We start from the raw sequence: 23,041 nt of genomic DNA, 5'->3' as shown, positions 1-23,041 counted from the left end.
TGAGAGAGAGAGAGAGAGAGAGAGAGAGGTAGGTTTGGAGTGAGAGGAAGGGGAGAGGGGGGAGGGAAAGAGGGGAAATAAGAGGAAGAAAGGGAAAAGGGAGAAAGGGATAGTGGGAAGAGAGACAGAGAGGTAGAACGAGTAGATGAGAGATATAGATATTACCGAACGAGGAAGAATGAGAGTGTAGAAGTAGAGGTACAGTGTAAGACAGCTCCATACAGAAAGCAGGAAAATACGAGACGTAGATCAACTGGAAGAGTGGGATAAGAGGGAAGGGAAGGGAATGATTAGGTGAAAGAGCCAAGCCACAACGACTATATAGCACTTGGAAGGGGGTCAGGATAATAAGGATTTGGGATGAGACGGGGAGAAGTGGTGCCCAACCACTTGGACGCTCGGGGATTGAACACCGACCTGCATGAAGCGAGATCGTCACTCTACCGTCCAGCCCAAGTGGTTGGGCAGGAATAAGAGGGAATGAAAAGTGGAATTATAAGAAGCGGAAGTAAAATAACGTTTAAAAAGCAGGGAAACAAAATAGCAGAAGCAGGATGAGAACTGATCGCTAACAATAGGTACAAAATGCTTTACAAAGTGTAGGAAAGAGAAATGATAAAATGACATACAAAATTATTATTGCTAAGTGTAAGAGGGGAAAGAGGAAGAGGCTGGGAGAGGCTGGGAGAGACTGGGAGAGGCTGGAAGAGACTGGGAGAGGCTGGGAGGGGCTGGGAGAAGCTGGGAGAGGCTGGGAGGGGCTGGGAGAGGCTGGGAGAGACTGGGAGAGGCTGGGAGAGGCTGGGAGGGGCTGGGAGAGGCTGGGAGAGGCTGGGAGGGGCTGGGAGAAGCTGGGAGAGGCTGGGAGAGACTGGGAGAGACTGGGAGAGGCTGGGAGGAGCTGGGAAAGGCTGGGAGAGGCTGGGAGAGGCTGGGAGAGGCTGGGAGGGGCTGGGAGAGGCTGGGAGAGACTGGGAGAGGCTGGGAGAGGCAGGGAGGGGCTGGGAGAGGCTGGGAGGGGCTGGGAGAAGCTGGGAGAGGCTGGGAGAGACTGGGAGAGGCTGGGAGAGGCTGGGAGAGGCTGGGAGAGGCTGGGAGGAGCTGGGAGAGGCTGGGAGAGGCTGGGAGAGGCTGGGAGAGGCTGGGAGGAGCTGGGAGAGGCTGGGAGAGGCTGGGAGGGGCTGGGAGAGGCTGGGAGGGGCTGGGAGAGGCTGGGAGAGGCTGGGAGAGACTGGGAGAGGCTGGGAGAGGCTGGGAGAGGCTGGGAGGGGCTGGGAGAGGCTGGGAGAGACTGGGAGAGGCTGGTAGAGGCTGGGAGAAGCTGGGAGAAGCTGGGAGAGGCTGGAAGAGGCTGGGAGAGGCTGGGAGAGGCTGGGATAGGCTGGGAGAGGCTGGGAGGAGCTGGGAGAGGCTGGGAGAGGCTGGGAGGGGCTGGGAGAGACTGGGAAAGGCTGAGAGAGGCTGGGAGAGACTGAGAGAGGCTGGGAGAGGCTGGGAGAGACTGGGAGAGGCTGGGAGGGGCTGGGAGAGGCTGGGAGAGACTGGGAGAGGCTGGGAGAGGCTGGGAGAGACTGGGAGAGGCTGGGAGACGCTGGGAGAGACTGGGAGAGGCTGGGAGGGGCTGGGAGAGGCTGGGAGAGACTGGGAGAGGCTGGTAGAGGCTGGGAGAAGCTGGGAGAAGCTGGGAGAGGCTGGAAGAGGCTGGGAGAGGCTGGGAGAGGCGGGGAGAGGCTGGGAGGAGCTGGGAGAGGCTGGGAGAGGCTGGGAGGGGCTGGGAGAGACTGGGAAAGGCTGGGAGAGGCTGGGAGAGACTGGGAGAGGCTGGGAGAGGCTGGGAGAGACTGGGAGAGGCTGGGAGGGGCTGGGAGAGGCTGGGAGAGACTGGGAGAGGCTGGTAGAAGCTGGGAGAAGCTGGGAGAAGCTGAGAGAGGCTAGAAGAGACTGGGAGAGGCTGGGAGAGGCTGGAAGAGGCTGGGAGAGGCTGGGAGAGGCTGGGAGATACTGGGAGAGGCTGGGAGGGGCTGGGAGAGGCTGGGAGAGACTGGGAGAGGCTGGTAGAAGCTGGGAGAAGCTGGGAGAAGCTGGGAGAGGCTAGGAGAGGCTGGGAGAAGCTGGGAGAGGCTAGGAGAAGCTGGGAAAAGCTGGGAGAGGCTAGGAGAGACTGGGAGAAGTTGGGAGAGGCTGGGAGAGGCTGGGAGAGACTGGGAGAGGCTGGTAGAGGCTGGGAGAAGCTGGGAGAAGCTGGGAGAGGCTGGAAGAGGCTGGGAGAGGCTGGGAGAGGCTGGGAGAGGCTGGGAGGAGCTGGGAGAGGCTGGGAGAGGCTGGGAGGGGCTGGGGGAGACTGGGAAAGGCTGGGAGAGGCTGGGAGAGGCTGGGAGAGGCTGGGAGGGGCTGGGAGAGACTGGGAAAGGCTGGGAGAGGCTGCGAGAGACTGGGAGAGGCTGGGAGAGGCTGGGAGAGACTGGAAGAGGCTGGGAGGGGCTGGGAGAGGCTGGGAGAGACTGGGAGAGGCTGGGAGGGGCTGGGAGGGGCTGGGAGAGACTGGGAGAGGCTGGGAGGGGCTGGGAGGGGCTGGGAGAGACTGGGAGAGGCTGGGAGGGGCTGGGAGAGACTGGGAGAGGCTGGGAGGGGCTGGGAGAGGCTGGGAGAGGCAGGAAGGGTGAAGGACTGCAACATAGGGGTAAACAGGTGCGGGGGATGAGATCTGGCAGCCTCGTCACCTGGCCTCGGTGACGCCTCCAACCTGTACACCCTAATAGAAGTACCTCCTCCAGAGTGAGGAGCCTGGGGAGGCTGGGAAGAGGGGGGGAGAGCGAGAGAGAGAGAGAGAGAGAGAGAGAGAGACAGACAGACAGACAGACAGACAGAGACTGAGAGAGAGAGACAGAGACAGAGACAGAGACAGAGACAGAGACAGAGAGAGAGAGAGAGAGAGAGAGAGAGAGACAGAGACAGAGACAGAGACAGAGACAGAGAGAGAGAGAAAGAGAGAGAGAGAGAGAGAGAGAGAGAGAGAGAGAGAGAGAGAGAGAGAGAGAGAGAGAGAGAGAGAGAGAGAGAGAGAGAGAGAGAGAGAGAGAGAGAGAGAGAGACAGACAGACAGACAGACAGACAGACAGACAGACAGACAGACAGACAGACAGAGACTGAGAGAGAGAGAGAGACAGAGACAGAGACAGAGAGAGAGAGAGAGAGAGAGAGAGAGAGAGAGAGAGAGAGAGAGAGAGAGAGAGAGAGAGACAGAGACAGAGACAGAGAGAGAGAGAGAGAGAGAGAGAGAGAGAGAGAGAGAGAGAGAGAGAGAGAGAGAGACAGACAGACAGACAGACAGACAGAGACTGAGAGAGAGAGAGAGACAGAGACAGAGACAGAGAGAGAGAGAGAGAGAGAGAGAGAGAGAGAGAGAGAGAGAGAGAGAGAGAGAGAGAGAGAGAGAGAGAGAGAGAGAGAGAGAGAGACAGAGACAGAGACAGAGACAGAGAGAGAGAGAGAGAGAGAGAGACAGAGACAGAGACAGAGACAGAGACAGAGACAGAGACAGAGACAGAGACTGAGACTGAGACTGAGAGAGAGAGAGAGAGAGAGAGAGAGAGAGAGAGAGAGAGAGAGAGAGAGAGAGAGAGAGAGAGAGAGACAGAGACAGAGACAGAGACAGAGACAGAGACTGAGAGAGAGAGAGAGAGAGAGAGAGAGAGAGAGAGAGAGAGAGAGAGAGAGAGAGAGAGAGAGAGAGAGAGAGACAGACAGACAGACAGACAGACAGACAGAGACTGAGAGAGAGAGAGAGAGAGAGAGAGAGAGAGAGAGAGAGAGAGAGAGAGAGAGAGAGAGAGAGAGAGAGAGAGAGAGAGAGAGAGAGAGAGAGAGAGAGACAGACAGACAGAGACCTCACCACCCCAGCTACGCTGAACCACATTCACAATTCATTCCATGTCCAGAACACGGTTTTCACTACACTATAAACTGATGGCATCTGCAGGACTCAACACCCCCCCCCCCTAACACACACACAAATAAGGACAATGAAAACATATGAAGAGAGGCCTAGACAAATTGCCATTGCAGTAGCTATCAAAATGAGAGTTGAACTTAGCATAAGAGTTGACCAGAGATGTACACAAAGTGGACAAGGAAGCTCTACGAAGCAAAGGGGTTAATGAGATAACAATGGAAGCACAGATGTGAGAGTCCCAACACGGAGTTAAGGATAAGAGAAACTTCAGGCTACGCCCTCCTCATGTGGAACCACGTAGCCACGGGCTTGCACTACTGGTCTTACATGCAGAATAGTCCTGGACTGAGGTAGCAAAAGTCGCAACCAACTTATATCACTAACTCTCACTAACTCCCTCTTTATCATCCTTTTTACACCCCTCACAGTGTGACAAACTTTTTAATGTGACAAGCGAGTGCACTGTAAAATGCCCATAAAACTTGAGAGACTCTCATTAGAATCTTGTGGGAGATTTATGCCCCCCCCCCATCCTCGCCCCCCCCCTAGTATCTGTACCCCCTCGCCCCTAGTGCCTGTACCCCCTCGCCCCTAGTGCCTGTACCCCCTCGCCCCTAGTGCCTGTACCCCCTCGCCCCTAGTGCCTGTACCTCCTCGCCCATAGTGCCTGTACCACGGTCCCTGCCTCCATTACGTGGTGTTATGACTCTTCTGACGACTCGATAATCTTAGCTTGGGCAAAATGTAACCTTTTTATACCTCACGTTACGTGAGGAGCCTAAATGTAGCTATTTAACTATTATCGTGTTGCTTTCAAGCTTCTTTGAGGATGGTTGATTTTCACACTAAAATGTCATTGGGTATATGTGTTGTTTTGTCTGAGTGTCTGTCTTCTCAGTATGTCTGTCCGTCCAGCCGTTTATCTGTCTGTGTGTCTTGTCTACATATGGGAGCATGTATATAACATTGAACTGTATTTGCCTGGTGACACAGGGGGCGGCCATCTTGCTGTTCCGTCTATGGATGCTGCGAGGGACGTCACCTGTCTTCAGCGACCAAGACAACCCAGCCTCCTTCGCCCCTTCCCGTCTAACACGGTAGGATGCCACAGTACCCTTCTGTCTACAGTACCCTTCTGTCTACAGTACCCTTCTGTCTTCAGTACACTTCTGTCTTCAGTACCCTTCTGTCTACAGTACCCTTCTGTCTACAGTACCCTTCTGTCTTTAGTACCCTTCTGTCTACAGTACCCTTCTGTCTACAGTACCCTTCTGTCTTTAGTACCCTTCTGTCTACAGTACCCTTCTGTCTTCAGTACCCTTCTGTCTACAGTACCCTTCTGTCTTCAGTACCCTTCTGTCTTCAGTACCCTTCTGTCTACAGTACCCTTCTGTCTACAGTACCCTTCTGTCTACAGTACCCTTCTGTCTTTAGTACCCTTCTGTCTACAGTACCCTTCTGTCTACAGTACCCTTCTGTCTTCAGTACCCTTCTGTCTACAGTACCCTTCTGTCTACAGTACCCTTCTGTCTACAGTACCCTTCTGTCTTCAGTATCCTTCTGTCTACAGTACCCTTCTGTCTTCAGTATCCTTCTGTCTTCAGTACCCTTCTGTCTTCAGTACCCTTCTGTCTACAGTACCCTTCTGTCTACAGTACCCTTCTGTCTACAGTACCCTTCTGTCTTCAGTATCCTTCTGTCTACAGTACCCTTCTGTCTTCAGTATCCTTCTGTCTTCAGTACCCTTCTGTCTTCAGTACCCTTCTGTCTACAGTACCCTTCTGTCTACAGTACCCTTCTGTCTACAGTACCCTTCTGTCTACAGTACCCTTCTGTCTACAGTACCCTTCTGTCTACAGTACCCTTCTGTCTTCAGTACCCTTCTGTCTACAGTTCCCTTCTGTCTTCAGTATCCTTCTGTCTTCAGTACCCTTCTGTCTTTAGTACACTTCTGTCTACAGTACCCTTCTGTCTACAGTACCCTTCTGTCTTCAGTACCCTTCTGTCTACAGTACCCTTCTGTCTACAGTACCCTTCTGTCTACAGTACCCTTCTGTCTACAGTACCCTTCTGTCTACAGTACCCTTCTGTCTTCAGTACCCTTCTGTCTACAGTACCCTTCTGTCTACAGTACCCTTCTGTCTTCAGTACTTTTCTACCGAGACGAATGTTGCTTTAATACCTAACGAGAAGGATGTTACAATGACCTACTTCATCCCCCACTTATTAAAATAGGTCACCTGTTATCCTCTTCTTCCTGGTGAAGAAGATATCATCTACGTATATAACGCCAGGAAGTCTCCAATTATCATAAGCAAGTGTGCTTTGATGGCGGCTTGACTCACAAGACAAGTATTACCAAAATTATTAATCAAGCATATCGGATACCGAGAGTGTAGTGATGTAGAGATATTTATATCATTTTATGACCTCCAAAAGAGTACGTTTACACTTACAAAGGACTGGTACCCACCAAGTTGTCTCCTTCACTCCACACACCTCACACGAGGGCTGTGAGGTAGCAGCGTGGAGTAGCCCGCATCCCTTACCTGGTTGATTACCTGGTTGATGGGGTTCTGGGAGTTGTTCTACTCCCCAAGCCCGGCCCGAGGCCTGGCTTGACTTGTGAGAGTTTGGTCCACCAGGCTGTTGCTTGGAGCGGCCCGCAGGCCCACATACCCACCACAGCCCGGTTTGTCCGGCACTCCTTGGAGGAATAAATCTAGTTTCCTCTTGAAAATGTCCACGGTTGTTCCGGCAATATTTCTAATGCTTGCTGGGAGGACGTTGAACAGCCGCGGACCTCTGATGTTTATACAGTGTTCTCTGATTGTGCCTATGGCACCTCTGCTCTTCACTGATTCTATTCTACATTTTCTTCCATATCGTTTACTCCAGTACGTTGTTATTTTACTGTGTAGATTTGGGACCTGGCCCTCCAGTATCTTCCAGGTGTATATTATTTGATATCTCTCTCGTCTTCTTTCTAGTGAGTACATTTGGAGGGCTTTGAGACGATCACAATAATTTAGGTGCTTTATTGCGTCTATGCGTGCCGTATATGTTCTCTGTATTCCCTCTATTTCAGCAATCTCTCCTTCTCTGAAGGGGAAAGTGAGTACTGAGCAGTACTCAAGACGGGACAACACAAGTGGCTTGAAGAGTACAACCATTATGATGGGATCCCTGGATTTGAAAGTTCTCGTAATCCATCCTATCATTTTTCTGGCTGTCGCAATATTTGCTTGGTTATGCTCCTTAAACGTTAGGTCGTCAGACATTATTATTCCCAAATCCTTTACATGCTGTTTTCCTACTATGGGTACATTTGATTGTGTTTTGTACTCTGTATTGTGTTTTGAGGTCCTCATTTTTACCGTTCCTGAGTACTTGGAATTTATCACTGTTAAACATCATGTTATTTTCTGATGCCCAGTCGAAAACTTTATTAATATCAGCTTGAAGTTTTTCAATGTCCTCAGCCGAGGTAATTTTCATACTGATTTTTGTGTCATCTGCAAAGGATGATACGAAGCTGTGACTTGTATTTTTGTCTATATCTGATATGAGAATAAGGAAAAGCAGCGGTGCAAGGACTGTACCCTGAGGTACAGAGCTTTTCACTGCACTTGGACTAGATTTTATATGGTTGACCGTTACTCGCTGAGTCCTGTTTGACAGAAAACTGAGTATCCAGCGTCCTACTTTACCGGTTATTCCCATTGACTTCATTTTGTGTGCTATCACGCCATGGTCACATTTATCGAAAACCTTTTCGAAGTTTCAATGCCTCAGTGAGTTTGTCGTAGTGCTCAAGTAGCTGTGAGAGGCACGATCTTCCCGCTCGAAATCCATGTTGGCCTGGGTTGTGAAGGTCATTGGTCTCCATGAAATTGGTGACCTGACTCCTAATCACTCTCTCAAATACTTAATACTCTCAAATACCTTACACCAGAGCTGTGAGGTAGCAGCGTGGGGTAGCCCTCATTCCTCACACCAGGGCTGTGAGATACAGCGTGGGGTAGCCCTCATCCCTCACACCAGGGCTGTGAGGTAGCAGCGTGGGGTAGCCCTCATCCCTCACACCAGAGCTGTGAGATAGCAGCGTGGGGTAGCCCTCATCCCTCACACCAGGGCTGTGAGGTAGCAGCGTGGGGTAGCCCTCATCCCTCACACCAGGGCTGTGAGGTAGCAGCGTGGGGTAGCCCTCATCCCTCACACCAGGGCTGTGAGGTAGCAGCGTGGGGTAGCCCTCATCCCTTACACCAGGGCTGTGAGGTAGCAGCGTGGGGTAGCCCTCATTCCTCACACCAGGGCTGTGAGGAAGCAGCGTGGGGTAGCCCTCATCCCTCACACCAGGGCTGTGAGATAGCAGCGTGGGGTAGCCCTCATTCCTTACACCAGGGCTGTGAGGTAGCAGCGTGGGGTAGCCCTCATTCCTCACACCAGGGCTGTGAGATAGCAGCGTGGGGTAGCCCTCATCCCTCACACCAGGGCTGTGAGGAAGCAGCGTGGGGTAGCCCTCATCCCTTACACCAGGGCTGTGAGATAGCAGCGTGGGGTAGCCCTCATTCCTTACACCAGGGCTGTGAGGTAGCAGCGTGGGGTAGCCCTCATTCCTCACACCAGGGCTGTGAGGTAGCAGCGTGGGGTAGCCCTCATTCCTCACACCAGGGCTGTGAGATAGCAGCGTGGGGTAGCCCTCATTCCTCACACCAGGGCTGTGAGGTAGCAGCGTGGGGTAGCCCTCATTCCTCACACCAGGGCTGTGAGATAGCAGCGTGGGGTAGCCCTCATCCCTCACACCAGGGCTGTGAGGTAGCAGCGTGGGGTAGCCCTCATTCCTCACACCAGGGCTGTGAGATAGCAGCGTGGGGTAGCCCTCATCCCTCACACCAGGGCTGTGAGGTAGCAGCGTGGGGTAGCCCTCATTCCTCACACCATGGCTGTGAGGTAGCAGCGTGGGGTAGCCCTCATTCCTCACACCAGGGCTGTGAGGAAGCAGCGTGGGGTAGCCCTCATCCCTCACACCAGGGCTGTGAGGTAGCAGCGTGGGGTAGCCCTCATCCCTCACACCAGGGCTGTGAGATAGCAGCGTGGGGTAGCCCTCATTCCTCACACCAGGGCTGTGAGGATGCAGCATGGGGTAGCCCTCATCCCTCATACCAGGGCTGTGAGGAAGCTGCATTGGGGTAGCCCTCATCCCTCACACCAGGGCTGTGAGATAGCAGCATTGGGTAGCCCTTATTCCTAACACCAGGGCTGTGAGGAAGCAGCATTGGGTAGCCCTCATCCCTCACACCAGGGCTGTGAGATAGCAGCATTGGGTAGCCCTTATTCCTAACACCAGGGCTGTGAGGAAGCAGCATTGGGTAGCCCTCATCCCTCACACCTGGGCTGTGAGGAAGCTCTCCCAAGGTAGTGAGGGTTTTCTTCAAGCCCTTTGTCTTACTCTCCTACAATTTGAAGACACCGACTAAGGCCCGGTAAACGACGATCATGACGAAATACGACGAATATGAATACGAGTCCCGTGACGTTCTGGCAAGGGGGGAATATCTTCCTAATAAGGAAATAAGATGAAATCAGTGACTTTAAAAAAATGAACTTGTCAATTTAATGCGAAAGCATCAGGTGGTATTTCCACGGAAAATTAAATAATGTGACTTTTTTTCAGTTTAAAAAGGAAAATTATCGGTGTCAATAATAGTATGTGAACGATGCAATATGGAAAATAGTATTTGAACGATAAAAATTCTATCAAAAACAAGAAAATATATCGACATTTTTATAGTGATTGTGAATAATTATCTATAATAAACATGTAATACCACAACCCGTCCTCCTGTTTGGTAATATTACCTTTATAGATCCTCAAAAATAGCTAACACCCAAAGTTATCTATTCCTAGGCTCAGTTTGATCTATTCCTATAGTACATATATGTACTATATTAAAGGAAAAGAGTCGTACTGTCCCGTTTTCTGTTTTGGGTCGTCTGGTAGGTTAGGATTAGGGCGCTTCAATTTGACCGTTTTCATGACGTTGAGAAACCTTAGGAGGATGGTCTGACCTGACCTGCCCAGGCTTGGCGCCGTGGAGGGGGGGGGGGGACATGCTGCATGGGTAACAGCTTCTCCGTATCAACCTACCCTGGCTTTGAGCCCTGGAGAGGTCACTCCAGACCGACAACCAGAGCGCGACTCCACAGTCTCCTGAGACTGATGGATGCCCGCTACCATTACACTTCAGGTCAGCCCAACCTTCCTAAGGCTTCTCACTGTCACGAAAATAAAAACATTGAAGTGCCCTTATCCAAACCTACCAGAGGACCCAAAACAGAAAACGGGACAGTACGTCACTTTCGCCAGCCACTTCCATTTTCTAGTACGGCAACTTTTGCCCCTTATGTAACGCATACGAGCGAAATGCGACGTTCTTTGTAAGAGGACAGATTCCTGGTAGCGTGTATGTATTAAGCCTAGGATGGTTAGGTTAGGTTTCACTAGGAACCTAAATACAAAACCTTTTCTGGTTAGTCCATATTAAATAGTGCCAAATTCTACTTTCTAAGTGTATATTACGTCAATATATGCACTATGGTCCTCATCAATACTGTAACTACTGTCTAAACAGGAATCTGCATTGCATCTCAAGAACTGCTGAACAGTTAAAGATTCCAAGCGCTTGAGTTTCAAGACATAAAACTCCCCAAGACAAATTCACTTAATAAAGCTATTCTTTTAAAGACACCAGAGCGCGCTCCACCTTCTTCCTTCCCAAATGGCCAATATTTTCCCCGCCACGACAATGGAACATTACCCACTCGTCGCCCTCGTCCTCGCCGGGAATATTGAAACATTACGATTGTCGAACTGCCAAGATTTAGGACCTCTCCCATGTCTGCTTTATCAGGGGTGTGGCGGAGGGCCCGGAGTCCCGACGCGCACGCCCGCACGCACACACACTCGCACGTACGCACACACACACACACACACGGGTGTGTGTGTGTGTGTGGGCGGGATCCAAGAGTCAATGCTCGATCCTGCAAGCACATATAGGTGAGTACACACACACACACACACACACACACACACACACACACACACACACACACACACACACACACACACACACACACACACACACACACACAAACACACATACACACATACACACATACACACATACACACACAGGAGGATAGTAGGAGGCTACAAGATGAGCTAGACAGATTGAATGAATGGTCCAACAATTGGCTGGTCAAGTTCAACCTAAGTAAATGCAAAGTAATGAAACTAGGCGGCGGAAACAAAAGGCCAGACACAGGATACAGAATGGAAGATGAAGTACTTCAGGAAACGGACAGAGAGAAAGATCTAGGAATTGATATCACACCAAACCTGTCTCCTGAAGCCCACATAAAAAGAATTACGTCTGCGGCATATGCGAGACTGACTAACATCAGAACAGCCTTCAGGAACCTGTGTAAGGAATTATTCAGAATCTTGTACACCACATATATAAGACCAATCTTGGAGTATGCAGCCCAGCATGGAGCCCGTACCTTGTCAAGCACATGACGAAGCTGGAAAAAGTTCAGAGGTATGCCACTAGACTAGTCCCGGAGTTAAGGGGCATGAGTTATGAGGAAAGGCTGCGAGAGATGCACCTTACGACACTGGAAGAGAGAAGAGTAAGGGGAGACATGATCACTTCCTACAAAATCCTCAGGGTATTAACAGGGTAGACAAGGATAAACTATTCAACCCCGGTGGTACGCGAACAAGGGGACACAGGTGGAAACTGAGTACCCAAATGAGCCACAGTGACGTTAGAAAGAACTTTTTCAGTGTCAGAGTAGTTAATAGGTGGAATGCATTAGGCAGTGATGTGGTGGAGGCTGACTCCATACACAGTTTTAAATGTAGATATGATAGGGCCCAGTAGGCTCACGAATCTGTACATCAGTTGATTGACGGTTGAGAGGCAGGACCAAAGAGCCAAAGCTCAACCCCCGCAAGCACAATTAGGTAAGTACAATTAGGTGAGTACACAGGGATTCTGGTAGCTGAGTGGACAGCGCGCAGGACTCGTAATTCTGTGGCCCGGGTTCGATTCCCGGCCCAGGCAGAAGCAAATGGGCAAAGTTTGTTTAACCCTGATGCCTCTATTACCTAGCAGAAAATAAGTACCTGGGAGTTAAACAGCTATTACGGAGCTGCTTCCTGTGTGTGTGTGTGTGTGTGTGTGTGTATTCACCTAGTTGTGCTTGCGGGGATTGAACTCAGCTCTTTCGGCCCTCCTCTCAACTGTCAATCAACTGTTTCTACTACTACTACTGTTTTTCCCCCCCACTCACACACACACACACGCACACACACACACACACACACACACACACACACACACACACACACACACACACACACACACACACATGCGGCGCTAGAAGAGGTGGCAGCAAACCAGGTGACCTTGGATAGGTTCGAAATTACAAGAGATGAGGTCAAGAAGCACCCATTGGAGCTGGATGTGAGAAAAGCTGTTGGGCCGGATGGAATCTCGCCATGGGTATTGAAAGAGTGTGCAGGAGCACTTTGCCTACCACTCTCCATAGTGTATAGTAGGTCACTGGAAACGGGGGACCTACCAGAAATATGGAAGACTGCTAATGTAGTACCAATATACAAAAAGGGTGACAGACAAGAGGCACTGAACTACAGGCCAGTGTCCTTAACTTGTATACCATGCAAGGTGATGGAGAAGATTGTGAGAAAAACCTAGTAACACATCTGGAGAGAAGAGACTTCGTGACAACCCATCAACATGGGTTCAGGGAGGGTAAATCTTGCCTTACAGGATTGATAGAATTCTACGATCAGGTGACAAAGATTAAGCAAGAAAGAGAAGGGTGGGCGGACTGCATTTTTTTCGACTGTCGGAAAGCCTTTGACACAGTACCCCATAAAAGGTTGATGCATAAGCTAGAGAAACAGGCAGGAGTAACTGGTAGGGCGCTCCAGTGGATAAGGGAGTGCCTAAACAATAGGAAGCAGAGAGTTACAGTGAGGGGTGAGACCTCAGACTGGCGTGAAGTCACCAGTGGAGTCCCACAGGGCTCTGTACTTGGACCTATCCTGTTTCTGATATACGTAAATGATCTCCCAGAGGGTATAGACTCATTCCTCTCAATGTTTGCTGACGACGCCAAAATTATGAGAAGGATTAAGACAGAGGAGGACAGCTTGAGGCTTCAAGAAGACCTGGACAAGCTGCAGGAATGGTCGAACAAATGGCTGTTAGAGTTTAATCCAAGCAAATGTAATGTAATGAAGATAGGGGTAGGAAGCAGGAGACCAGATACAAGGTATCACTTGGGAGATGAAATACTTCAAGAGTCCGAGAGAGAGAAAGACCTGGGGGTTGATATCACGCCAGACCTGTCCCCTGATGCTCACATCAAGAGGATAACAGCAGCAGCATATGCCAGGTTGGCTAACATAAGAACGGCCTTTAGAAACTTGTGTAAGGAATCTTTCAGAACATTATATACCACATATGTCAGACCAATCCTGGAGTATGCGGCACCAGCATGGAGTCCATATCTAGTCAAGCATAAGACTAAAATGGAAAAGGTTCAAAGGTTTGCCACCAGACTAGTACCCGAGCTGAGAAGTATGAGCTACGAGGAGAGACTACGGGAATTAAACCTCACTTCGTTGGAAGACAGAAGAGTTAGGGGGGACATGATCACTACATTCAAGATCCTCAAGGGAATTGACAGGGTTGATAAAGACAGGCTGTTTAACACAAGGGGCACATGCACTAGGGGACACAGGAGGAAACTGAGTGCCCAAATGAGCCACAGAGATATTAGAAAGAACTTTTTTAGTGTCAGAGTGGTTGACAAATGGAATGCATTAGAAAGTGATGTGGTGGAGGCTGACTCCATACACAGTTTCAAGTGTAGATATGATAGGGCCCAATAGGCTCAGGAACCTGTACACCTGTTGATTGACAGTTGAGAGGCGGGACCAAAGAGCCAGAGCTCAACCCCCGCAAGCACAACTAGGTGAGTACAACTAGGTGAGTACACACAAACACCAAGAAACTGCCCGTGACAGCTGACTAACTCCCAGGTAACTATTTACTGCTAGGTAACAGGGGTATAGGGTGAAAGAAACTCTGTCCATTGTTTCTCGCCGGCGCCCGGGATTGAAACCGGGACCACAGGATCACGTGTCCAGCGTGCGGTCCGTTCGGGCACCGGCTCCCCTGTGTGTGAGTGGGGGGGGGGGGGGAATTAATTAGTAGTTAGTAATAGCAGATTGACAGTTAAGAGGCGGGGCCGAAAGAGCAAAGCTCAACCCCCGCAAGCATTACTAGGTGAATACACACTTCACGGCCTCACTGCTGAGTGGACAGCGCTCGGGGATCGTAGTCTAAGGGACCGAGTTCAATCCCCGGCGGAGACAGTAACAAATGGGCATATTTTCTTTCACTGTGGTGCTCCTGTTCACGTAGCAGTAAATAGGTACCTGGAAGTTAGACAGCTGCTACAGGCTGCTTCCTGGGGATGTGTGTGTGTGTGTATGTGTGTGTATGTGTGTGTGTGTGTGTGTGTGTGTGTGTGTGTGTGTGTGTGTGTGTGTGTGTGTGTGTGTGTGTGTGTGTGTGTACTCACCTAGTTGTACTCACCTAGTTGTGTCTGCAGGATCGAGCATTGACTCTTGGATCCCGCCTTTCGAGCATCGGTTGTTTACAGCAATGACTCCTGTCCCATTTCCCTATCATACCTGGTTTTAAAATTATGAATAGTATTTGCTTCCACAACCTGTTCCTGAAGTGCATTCCATTTTCCCACTACTCTCACGCTAAAAGAAAACTTCCTAACATCTCTGTGACTCATCTGAGTTTCAAGCTTCCATCCATGTCCCCTCGTTCTGTTACTATTCCGTGTGAACATTTCGTCTATGTCCACTCTGTCAATCCCTCTGAGTATCTTATACGTTCCTATCATGTCCCTCCTCTCCCTTCTTCTTTCTAGTGTCGTAAGGCACAGTTCCCTCAGGCGCTCCTCATACCCCATCCCTCGTAGCTCTGGGACGAGTCTCGTTGCAAACCTCTGAACCTTTTCCAGTTTCATTATATGCTTCTTCAGATGGGGACTCCATGATGAGGCGGCATACTCTAAGACTGGCCTTACGTAGGCAGTGTAAAGCGCCCTAAATGCCTCCTTACTTAGGTTTCTAAATGATGTTCTAACTTTTGCCAGTGTAGAGTACGCTGCTGTCGTTATCCTATTTATATGTGCCTCAGGAGATAGATTAGGTGTTACGTCCACCCCCAGGTCTCTTTCACGCGTCGTTACAGGTAGGCTGTTCCCCTTCATTGTGTACTGTCCCTTTGGTCTCCTATCTCCTAGTCCCATTTCCATAACTTTACATTTGCTCGTGTTGAATTCCAGTAGCCATTTCTCTGACCATCTCTGCAACCTGTTCAGGTCCTCTTGGAGGATCCTGCAATCCTCATCTGTCACAACTCTTCTCATCAACTTTGCGTCATCCGCAAACATCGACATGTAGGACTCTACGCCTGAAAACATGTGTGTGTGCGCGCGTGTGTGTGTGTGTGTGTGTGTGTGTGTGTGTGTGTATGTGTGTGTGTACTCACCTAGTTGTACTCACCTAGTTGTGCTTGCGGGGGTTGAGCTCTGGCTCTTTGGTCCCGCCTCTCAACCGTCAATCAACAGGTGTACAGATTCCTGAGCCTATTGGGCTCTATCATATCTACACTTGAAACTGTGTATGGAGTCAGCCTTCCACCACATCACTTCCTAATGCATTCCATTTGTCAACCACTCTGACACTAAAAAAGTTCTTTCTAATATCTCCGTGGCTCATTTGGGCGCTCAGTTTCCACCTGTGTCCCCTTGTGCGTGTGCCCCTTGTGTTATATAGTCTGTCTTTATCTACCCTATCAATTCCCTTGAGAATCTTGAATGTGGTGATCATGTCCCCCTAACTCTTCTGTCTTCCAGCGAAGTGAGGTTTAATTCCCGTAGTCTCTCCTCGTAGCTCATACCTCTCAGCTCGGGTACTAGTCTGGTGGCAAATCTTTGAACCTTTTCCAGTTTAGTCTTATCCTTGACTAGATATGGACTCCATGCTGGGGCTGCATACTCCAGGATTGGCCTGACATATGTGGTATACAAAGTTCTGAATGTTTCTTTACGCAAATTTCTGAATGCCGTTCGTATGTTGGCCAGCCTGGCATATGCCGCTGATGTTATCCTCTTGATATGTGCTGCAGGAGACAGGTCTGGCGTGATATCAACTCCCAAGTCTTTTTCTTTCTCTGACTCCTGAAGAATTTCCTCTCCCAGATGATACCATCACCCCGTCACTTTTCCTCTTGTCCTCCTCACCATCTCTCACTTCCGTCCCATCGTCATCCCCACCATTCCCCACTCCCTCGTCCGATGCCTTCCCAAATGGTCCGATGTTGCCATCAGAAAATTGGGAACATCAAGTGATCTGATGTTCCTATCACTGAAATATAAGAAAAACAGTTATAAAATTAAATGAAATTATGAAAAAAATAATAAAATAAACTATACTCATGAAATGAACGGTATGGTAATCAACACAGTTCAATTCCAACGGAATTCACACAAAAAATAATTAAATCAAAATGAAAATAAATCAAAATCTATGAAAATTCAATTTATCAATGCAATCAGAAATATTGAAATGGAATTGTAACATATATAGTATAGTAAGTGTGTTGCTCTTATAGGCAACAGATGGCGCTGTTTGTCAAGAAAAGCATAGTTTTACCTGTCACAGGTGTGGCATCTATACTTATACTTACGAAATGAACGGTATGGTAAACAACACAGCTCAGTTCCAACACAATGTCACACAAAATAATTCAATACAAAATAAAATCAGATATAAATAAAATAATGCAATCAGAAACATTGAAATGGAATTCGTGACATATTTAGTATAGCGTGAATACTGCCATTATGTGCAACAGATAGCGCTGGTTTTCAAAAAAGCATGTTTTTACCTGTTATAGGGGTGGCATCTATATAGCAGGTATATAAAAAGAAGCACCTATTCGAATGCAACGTTGTGTCAAAATTTCCAAGCAATAGGTGAAGAACTTTTGGAGATTACAGCGTATGTTGCTCTTACGTCCAACAGATGGCGCTGTTTTTAAAAAAAAACATGTTTTTTTCCTGTCACAGGTGAGGCATGTATATAGTAGATATATAAAAAGACGCGCCTATTTGAATGCAACGGTGTGTCAAAATTTCAAGGCAATCGGTAAAGAGGTTTCGAAGATTTCCCTCACATGAAAAACACATGAAAAAACACATTTTTTTCAGAAAAAGCATGTTTTTTTTACCTTCACAGACGTGACATCTATATAGTATGCATATAAAATCTTGGCTGGATGTGAATGGAACATTGTGTGAAAATTTCAAAGCAATCGGTGAATAACTTTTGGAGATTAGCGATTTTGAACAAACGAACATTTCCATTTTTATTTATATAGATATCAATACTAACACCCGTGGCGTAGTGGTAACACACTAGCTCCATGTCTCGTGATCAAATTCATCTGGGTTCGAACCTTGGCCATGTAGGATTGACTTGGCGCTAATTCATAATTGTTTGCCCATGCCAACCCACCAGTAATTGGAAACCTGGTTTGTAAACCGATTGCTGGGTAGTGTTTCAGGAAAAACTAGTTGGGGTAAGGCAAAACTTTCCATAATGAGCTATGGAAAGGGAAGGCTCTAAGCCCGCTGACGATGTCTGGATTTTCAAACAGAAAAGGCAGCAAACATCACTAACACGTCAGGTTGGATAACAAGAACCTTTCACACTAGAGATGCTATACCAATGATGATATTTTTCAAGACGTTAGTGCTCTCTACACTGGAATACTATTGCACAATGACAGCTTTAAAAGCTACAGAAATTGCTGACCTTGAGAGCGTGCAGAGATCCTTTACTGTTATAATCCGCTCATTAAAACATCTAAACTATTCGGAACGACTAAGATGCCTAAACCTAAAGTTTCTCTAGAGCGCAGGCTGGAGAGATACATGATAATTTATACGTGGAAAATAGTAGAGGGGCTGGCCCCAAACCTGCACACACAGAAATAACATCACATGAGACCAGAAGGCATGGCAGGATGTGCAGAATAACCCCGTTGAAGATCAGAGGTGCCACAGATACTCTGAGAGAGAACTCTATCAACATCAGAGGGCCGAGATTGTTCAACACGCTTCCACTACACATAAGAGGCATAACTGGCCGACCCCTCACAGTGTTCAAGAGAGAACTTGATAAACACCTCCAAAGGATACATCAACCAGGCTGTGATTCATACGTCAGGCTGCGAGCAGCCGCGTCCAACAGCCTGGTTGACCAGTCCAGCAACCAGGAGGTCTGTTCGGGGACCGGGCCGCGGGGACGTTGAGTCCCGAAATCATGGGTAACCTTAAGGTAACACCCGTACTGAAACCATTACAGACACAAAACCTCCTCCTTGAACCTCCTCGTCAGGAGCAGAACAGACTCATTTCGGCCACAAGTGAAAACAAAGTCTTGTAGAAACTGTGACGATGTATACACAGGAAACAAACTAAGATCACAGGATTTGAGAATGTAAATATTCGTCTCAAGAGGATGAGAGTACGAACTCGTCACGCACAAACACCACGAACAACACCAGGCCAACTTTAAGGATGTTAACATACCCTTCACAAAAGAAAACATTAGAAGAGAGAGTATAGCAACTCCAGCCACCAAACACTGCAACACCATACGGATTGCAGGAAGTTTGGTATCGTAAACACACTTTGTACCTCAAAAAATACATATTATGACCAACTTAATTCCACGTTTTATGTCTTTACTCAATTTCACTTCAACCTTCTTTTATCCTTCATAAGCAGCTAACTTTGTGGATATTATTCAGCCCGTCCTCCTAAGGTTTCCTAACATCAAGAAACTGTCCTACTAAAGTGCCCTTATCCTAACCCACCAGAGGACCCAAAACAGAAAACGGGCCAGTATGTCAATTTTGCGAGCCGCTTCCATTTTCTAGCACGACAATTTCTGGCCTTAGATAGGGTACACGTCAAAATGCGACGTTCTATTATAAGGACGTGTTGACATTACCCTCACTGAGGGTAGGATACAGTCTGGATGTTGGTGGTTCCTGCTGCCATGTTGTTCAGGGGTTTTCTTGATGTATAGACTTTCTAGTTCTTCTGGCGTGCCTGTAACGTGTTAATGTGTTGTGTTTACCCCCGGCGCAGGGTGCTGACCTTCTGGTATCTGCCGGTGTTCAACGCCTGGCTGCTGTTGTGCCCGTGGACGCTGGCGCACGACTGGCAGATGGGCTCCATCCCGCTCATCACCTCCATCATAGACACCAGGAACATCGCTTCTCTTTTGTTCTACGGCGCCCTTGTACTTATACTCAGAGCTGGATGCTTGATGAAGGTAATATAATATTTGGCAGTGTTGCGGTTGTGTTTTATCTGTATTATTTACACCCACCCACCACACACACCTGCCTATCCACCACACACAACTTCCTACCCAATACACACACCTGCTTGACCAACTACCCAAAGACCTTTTACCTGTGAATACCTGCACAGGTAAAAGATCTTTACACAAAGCTCTCTCTCTCTTGTTATTAACGACCATCAGGAGCAGCTTCTCTCTTATCCTCTCCTCCTCCACCTCCTCCTTTTCTCATCCTCTCTTCTCCTCTCCTCTCCTGATGTCTCTATCATATTTACATTTTGTTTGCATTCTACCCCTGGATGAATTCCTCTTTTAAGCTGTTTCCTTTGGAATTTGCATCAGATATTTTACGAGTATTCTATATTGAACCGCTTCCTCCAGTTCAGTTGTGTGTGTGAGAGACAAACAGAAAGAAGGGATGAGGTAGAAATCTGAGGACATGTAGTGGGAGGGATGGTGCAGAAAGGTGTACGAGATATATATATATATATATATATATATATATATATATATATATATATATATATATATATATATATATATATATATATATATATATATATGCAATTGACGATCACAAAACACTGATCATTTTATGCGGAAAATCCACAGAGAAATATGAAATGAGGTGAACGTTTCGGCTTTGTTAAAGCCTTTGTCAACACCAGACTGACTCAAGTCAGTCTGGTGTTGACAAAGGCTTTAACAAAGCCAAAACGTTCACCTCATTTCATATTTCTCTGTCGATTTTCCGCATATATATATATATATATATATATATATATATATATATATATATATATATACTGGTAGTGTTGGCAGTGTGAGCAGTCAACCGCCAACAGTCTTCCAACCACCCACACGACGCCAACTCCCCAGTGATCTCATTATAAAAATATGACCCTTGGCTTTGACTCATATTTCTGTAACAACCTTTTAGTAGACAAGTGCTCTCCTGACCTCCCCCCCCCTCTCCTGCACCTCCAGGCTCTCCTACAGCCACTCTTGTTTATTTCCCTAACTTCCATCCCCCCGGCAGGGGAATGGCGACTCTCGTTTAATTCTGAATGTTCCTCAAACTGAAAACTTCCCCAAGCTCCTAAAACAACGGATTTTACTGCAGTATGTATTACTCCTGGATTTGTTTTGATCCAATTTCTGCAAAATTCTGTGGCGTCTTTTCAGTGTGTTTTATTCTAAATACTTATTTTTGAATGAACCAGTTCAATACAGTTCCTGTATTGAACTGTCCCGTTGAACGAAGCGAAAGGTGCGTTAGCCTTTGTCAGGTTTATTGACCCTTAAAATTACCTACAAATAATTTAAAAGAATTTATTAATCAACGTTATTGCTTGCACCCTCATGTAAACACCGCTCCTATAAACTCACACACACACACACACACACACACACACACACACACACACACACACACACACACACACACACACACACACACACTCACCTGTTGATTGACGGTTGAGAGGCGGGACCAAAGAGCCAGAGCTCAACCCCCGCAAACACAACTAGGTGAGTACTAGGTGAGTACACACACACACAGAGTACTTAATGAAACAGACAGAGAGAAAGATCTAGGAGTTGATATCACACCAAACCTGTCTCCTGAAGCCCACATAAAGAGAATAACGTCTGCGGCATATGCGAGGCTGGCTAACATCAGAACGGCGTTCAGGAACCTGTGTAAGGAATCATTCAGAATCTTGTACACCACATATGTAAGACCAATCCTGGAGTATGCGGCCCCAGCATGGAGCCCGTACCTTGTCAAGCACAAGACGAAGCTGGAAAAAGTCCAAAGGTATGCTACTAGACTAGTCCCAGAACTAAGAGGCATGAGTTATGAGGAAAGGCTGCGGGAAATGCACCTCACGACACTGGAAGACAGAAGAGTAAGGGGGGACATGATCACAACCTACAAAATCCTCAGGGGAATCGACCGGGTAAACAAGGATGAACTATTCAACACTGGTGGGACGCGAACAAGGGGACACAGGTGGAAGCTGAGTACCCAAATGAGCCACAGAGACGTTAGAAAGAACTTTTTCAGTGTCAGAGTAGTTAGTAAATGGAATGCTCTAGGAAGTGATGTGGTGGAGGCTGACTCCATACACAGTTTCAAATGTAGATATGATAGAGCCCAATAGGCTCAGGAATCTGTACACCAGTTGATTGACGGTTGAGAGGCGGGACCAAAGAGCCAGAGCTCAACCCCCGCAAGCACAATTAGGTGAGTACAATTACGTGAGTACACACACACACAGTCTCTCTCTCTTCCTCCCGTGTTATTGCTCCCCAACACAAGCGTGACAGTTGCCTAAGTTACCCTCATCTCGCTCCTCTGTGCCCTTACTCGCCACGCACGACCTTGCCTGCTCCTGTCCGTGCCTGTCCTCGCCAGTGCTTGAGCGGTGTCTTTCTCTCCTCGTGCAGGGCCAGGAGGGGCGGGCGTTGCTGCTGGGGCTGGCGCTGCTGGTGCTGCCATTCCTCCCGGCCACCAACCTCCTCTTCACCGTCGGCTTCGTCATCGCCGAGAGGATACTCTACATCCCCAGGTGGGTTCTGGTGTGTGTGTGTGTGTGTGTGTGTGTGTGTGTGTGTTTTATACCGTTACTCAAGTATTAGGACACCGTCTGTGTGCTCTAGATCCCCCAGATGAATGACTGAAGTGTTGCATCACCGAGACAAGCTGCCAGTGTGAATGTCTAAGACACAAGAGTCATCTTGGCCCCGGGCAGGAGCGGTAGTTGTACCGCCGTCAACACATATCAAAAGGCATTAGCAACAAAACGAGCAGAAATATTCTAGCAAATAGATAACAAATCATTAATAACTGAAGTAATTCACCTGAAGACGGGCAGAGAAATGCAGATAAAAAATCAGCAACTGCAGGAGCAAGAGTGATCATAGCAGGAGCAACAGCAGCAAGTTATATGTAAATCAGCAGGAGGAGCAGTTAAAAGTACATTAGCAGCAGCAGCTAAATTACCAAGAAGAACAGATACAAACAGCAGTAGCAGTTACAGGAGGAGTAACGAGTCTATAATCGCAACAGAGACAATTCCCTACATCAGTAAAAGTTGAATAGCAGCAGCACAAGCAACAGTAGCAGTTGCAAAAGCAGTAACAGTTGCATATGACGATGAGTAGGAGGACGATGAGGAGGAGCAGGAGGAGGAAGAGGAGGAGGAGGAGCCGTCCAGATGGCAGGATATGAGTGTAGGAGGACACGCAGGTCTGTGAGACATGTGCTAGTTATGACCATTTCCATCCGGCTGCCTTGTCCACCTCCGCCAGATGTGCTGCTGCTCTTCCTCTCATCCGGCCCGTACACTCCACTGATATACCTTATATAGTCTTCTCATCCGGCCCGCACACTCCCTGATATACCTTATATAGTCTTCTCATCCCGCCCGCACACTCCACCGATATACCTTATATAGTCTTCTCATCCGGCCCGCACACTCCCTGATATACCTTATATTGTCTCCTCTCTCCTGCCTCGT

General features: G+C 48.2%; 1 protein-coding gene across 1 annotated transcript in view; it reads left to right on the top strand.

Annotated features, from left to right (window-relative positions):
* LOC123748612 (protein O-mannosyl-transferase TMTC1) overlaps positions 1 to 23,041 on the top strand; it is a 311,491-nt gene that overhangs the window by 189,632 nt on the left and 98,818 nt on the right. Inside the window, 3 exon segments of the mRNA XM_069335107.1 lie at positions 4,946 to 5,049; positions 19,301 to 19,487; positions 21,969 to 22,090. Of these exon segments, the coding sequence (XP_069191208.1) occupies positions 4,946 to 5,049; positions 19,301 to 19,487; positions 21,969 to 22,090 (413 nt within the window).

Source organism: Procambarus clarkii, chromosome 4 (assembly GCF_040958095.1).
Source record: "Procambarus clarkii isolate CNS0578487 chromosome 4, FALCON_Pclarkii_2.0, whole genome shotgun sequence".
Taxonomy (NCBI): Eukaryota; Metazoa; Arthropoda; class Malacostraca; order Decapoda; family Cambaridae; genus Procambarus; species Procambarus clarkii.
Note: the sequence above shows the minus strand (reverse complement) of the source record. Positions and strands in the feature narration are given on the sequence as shown.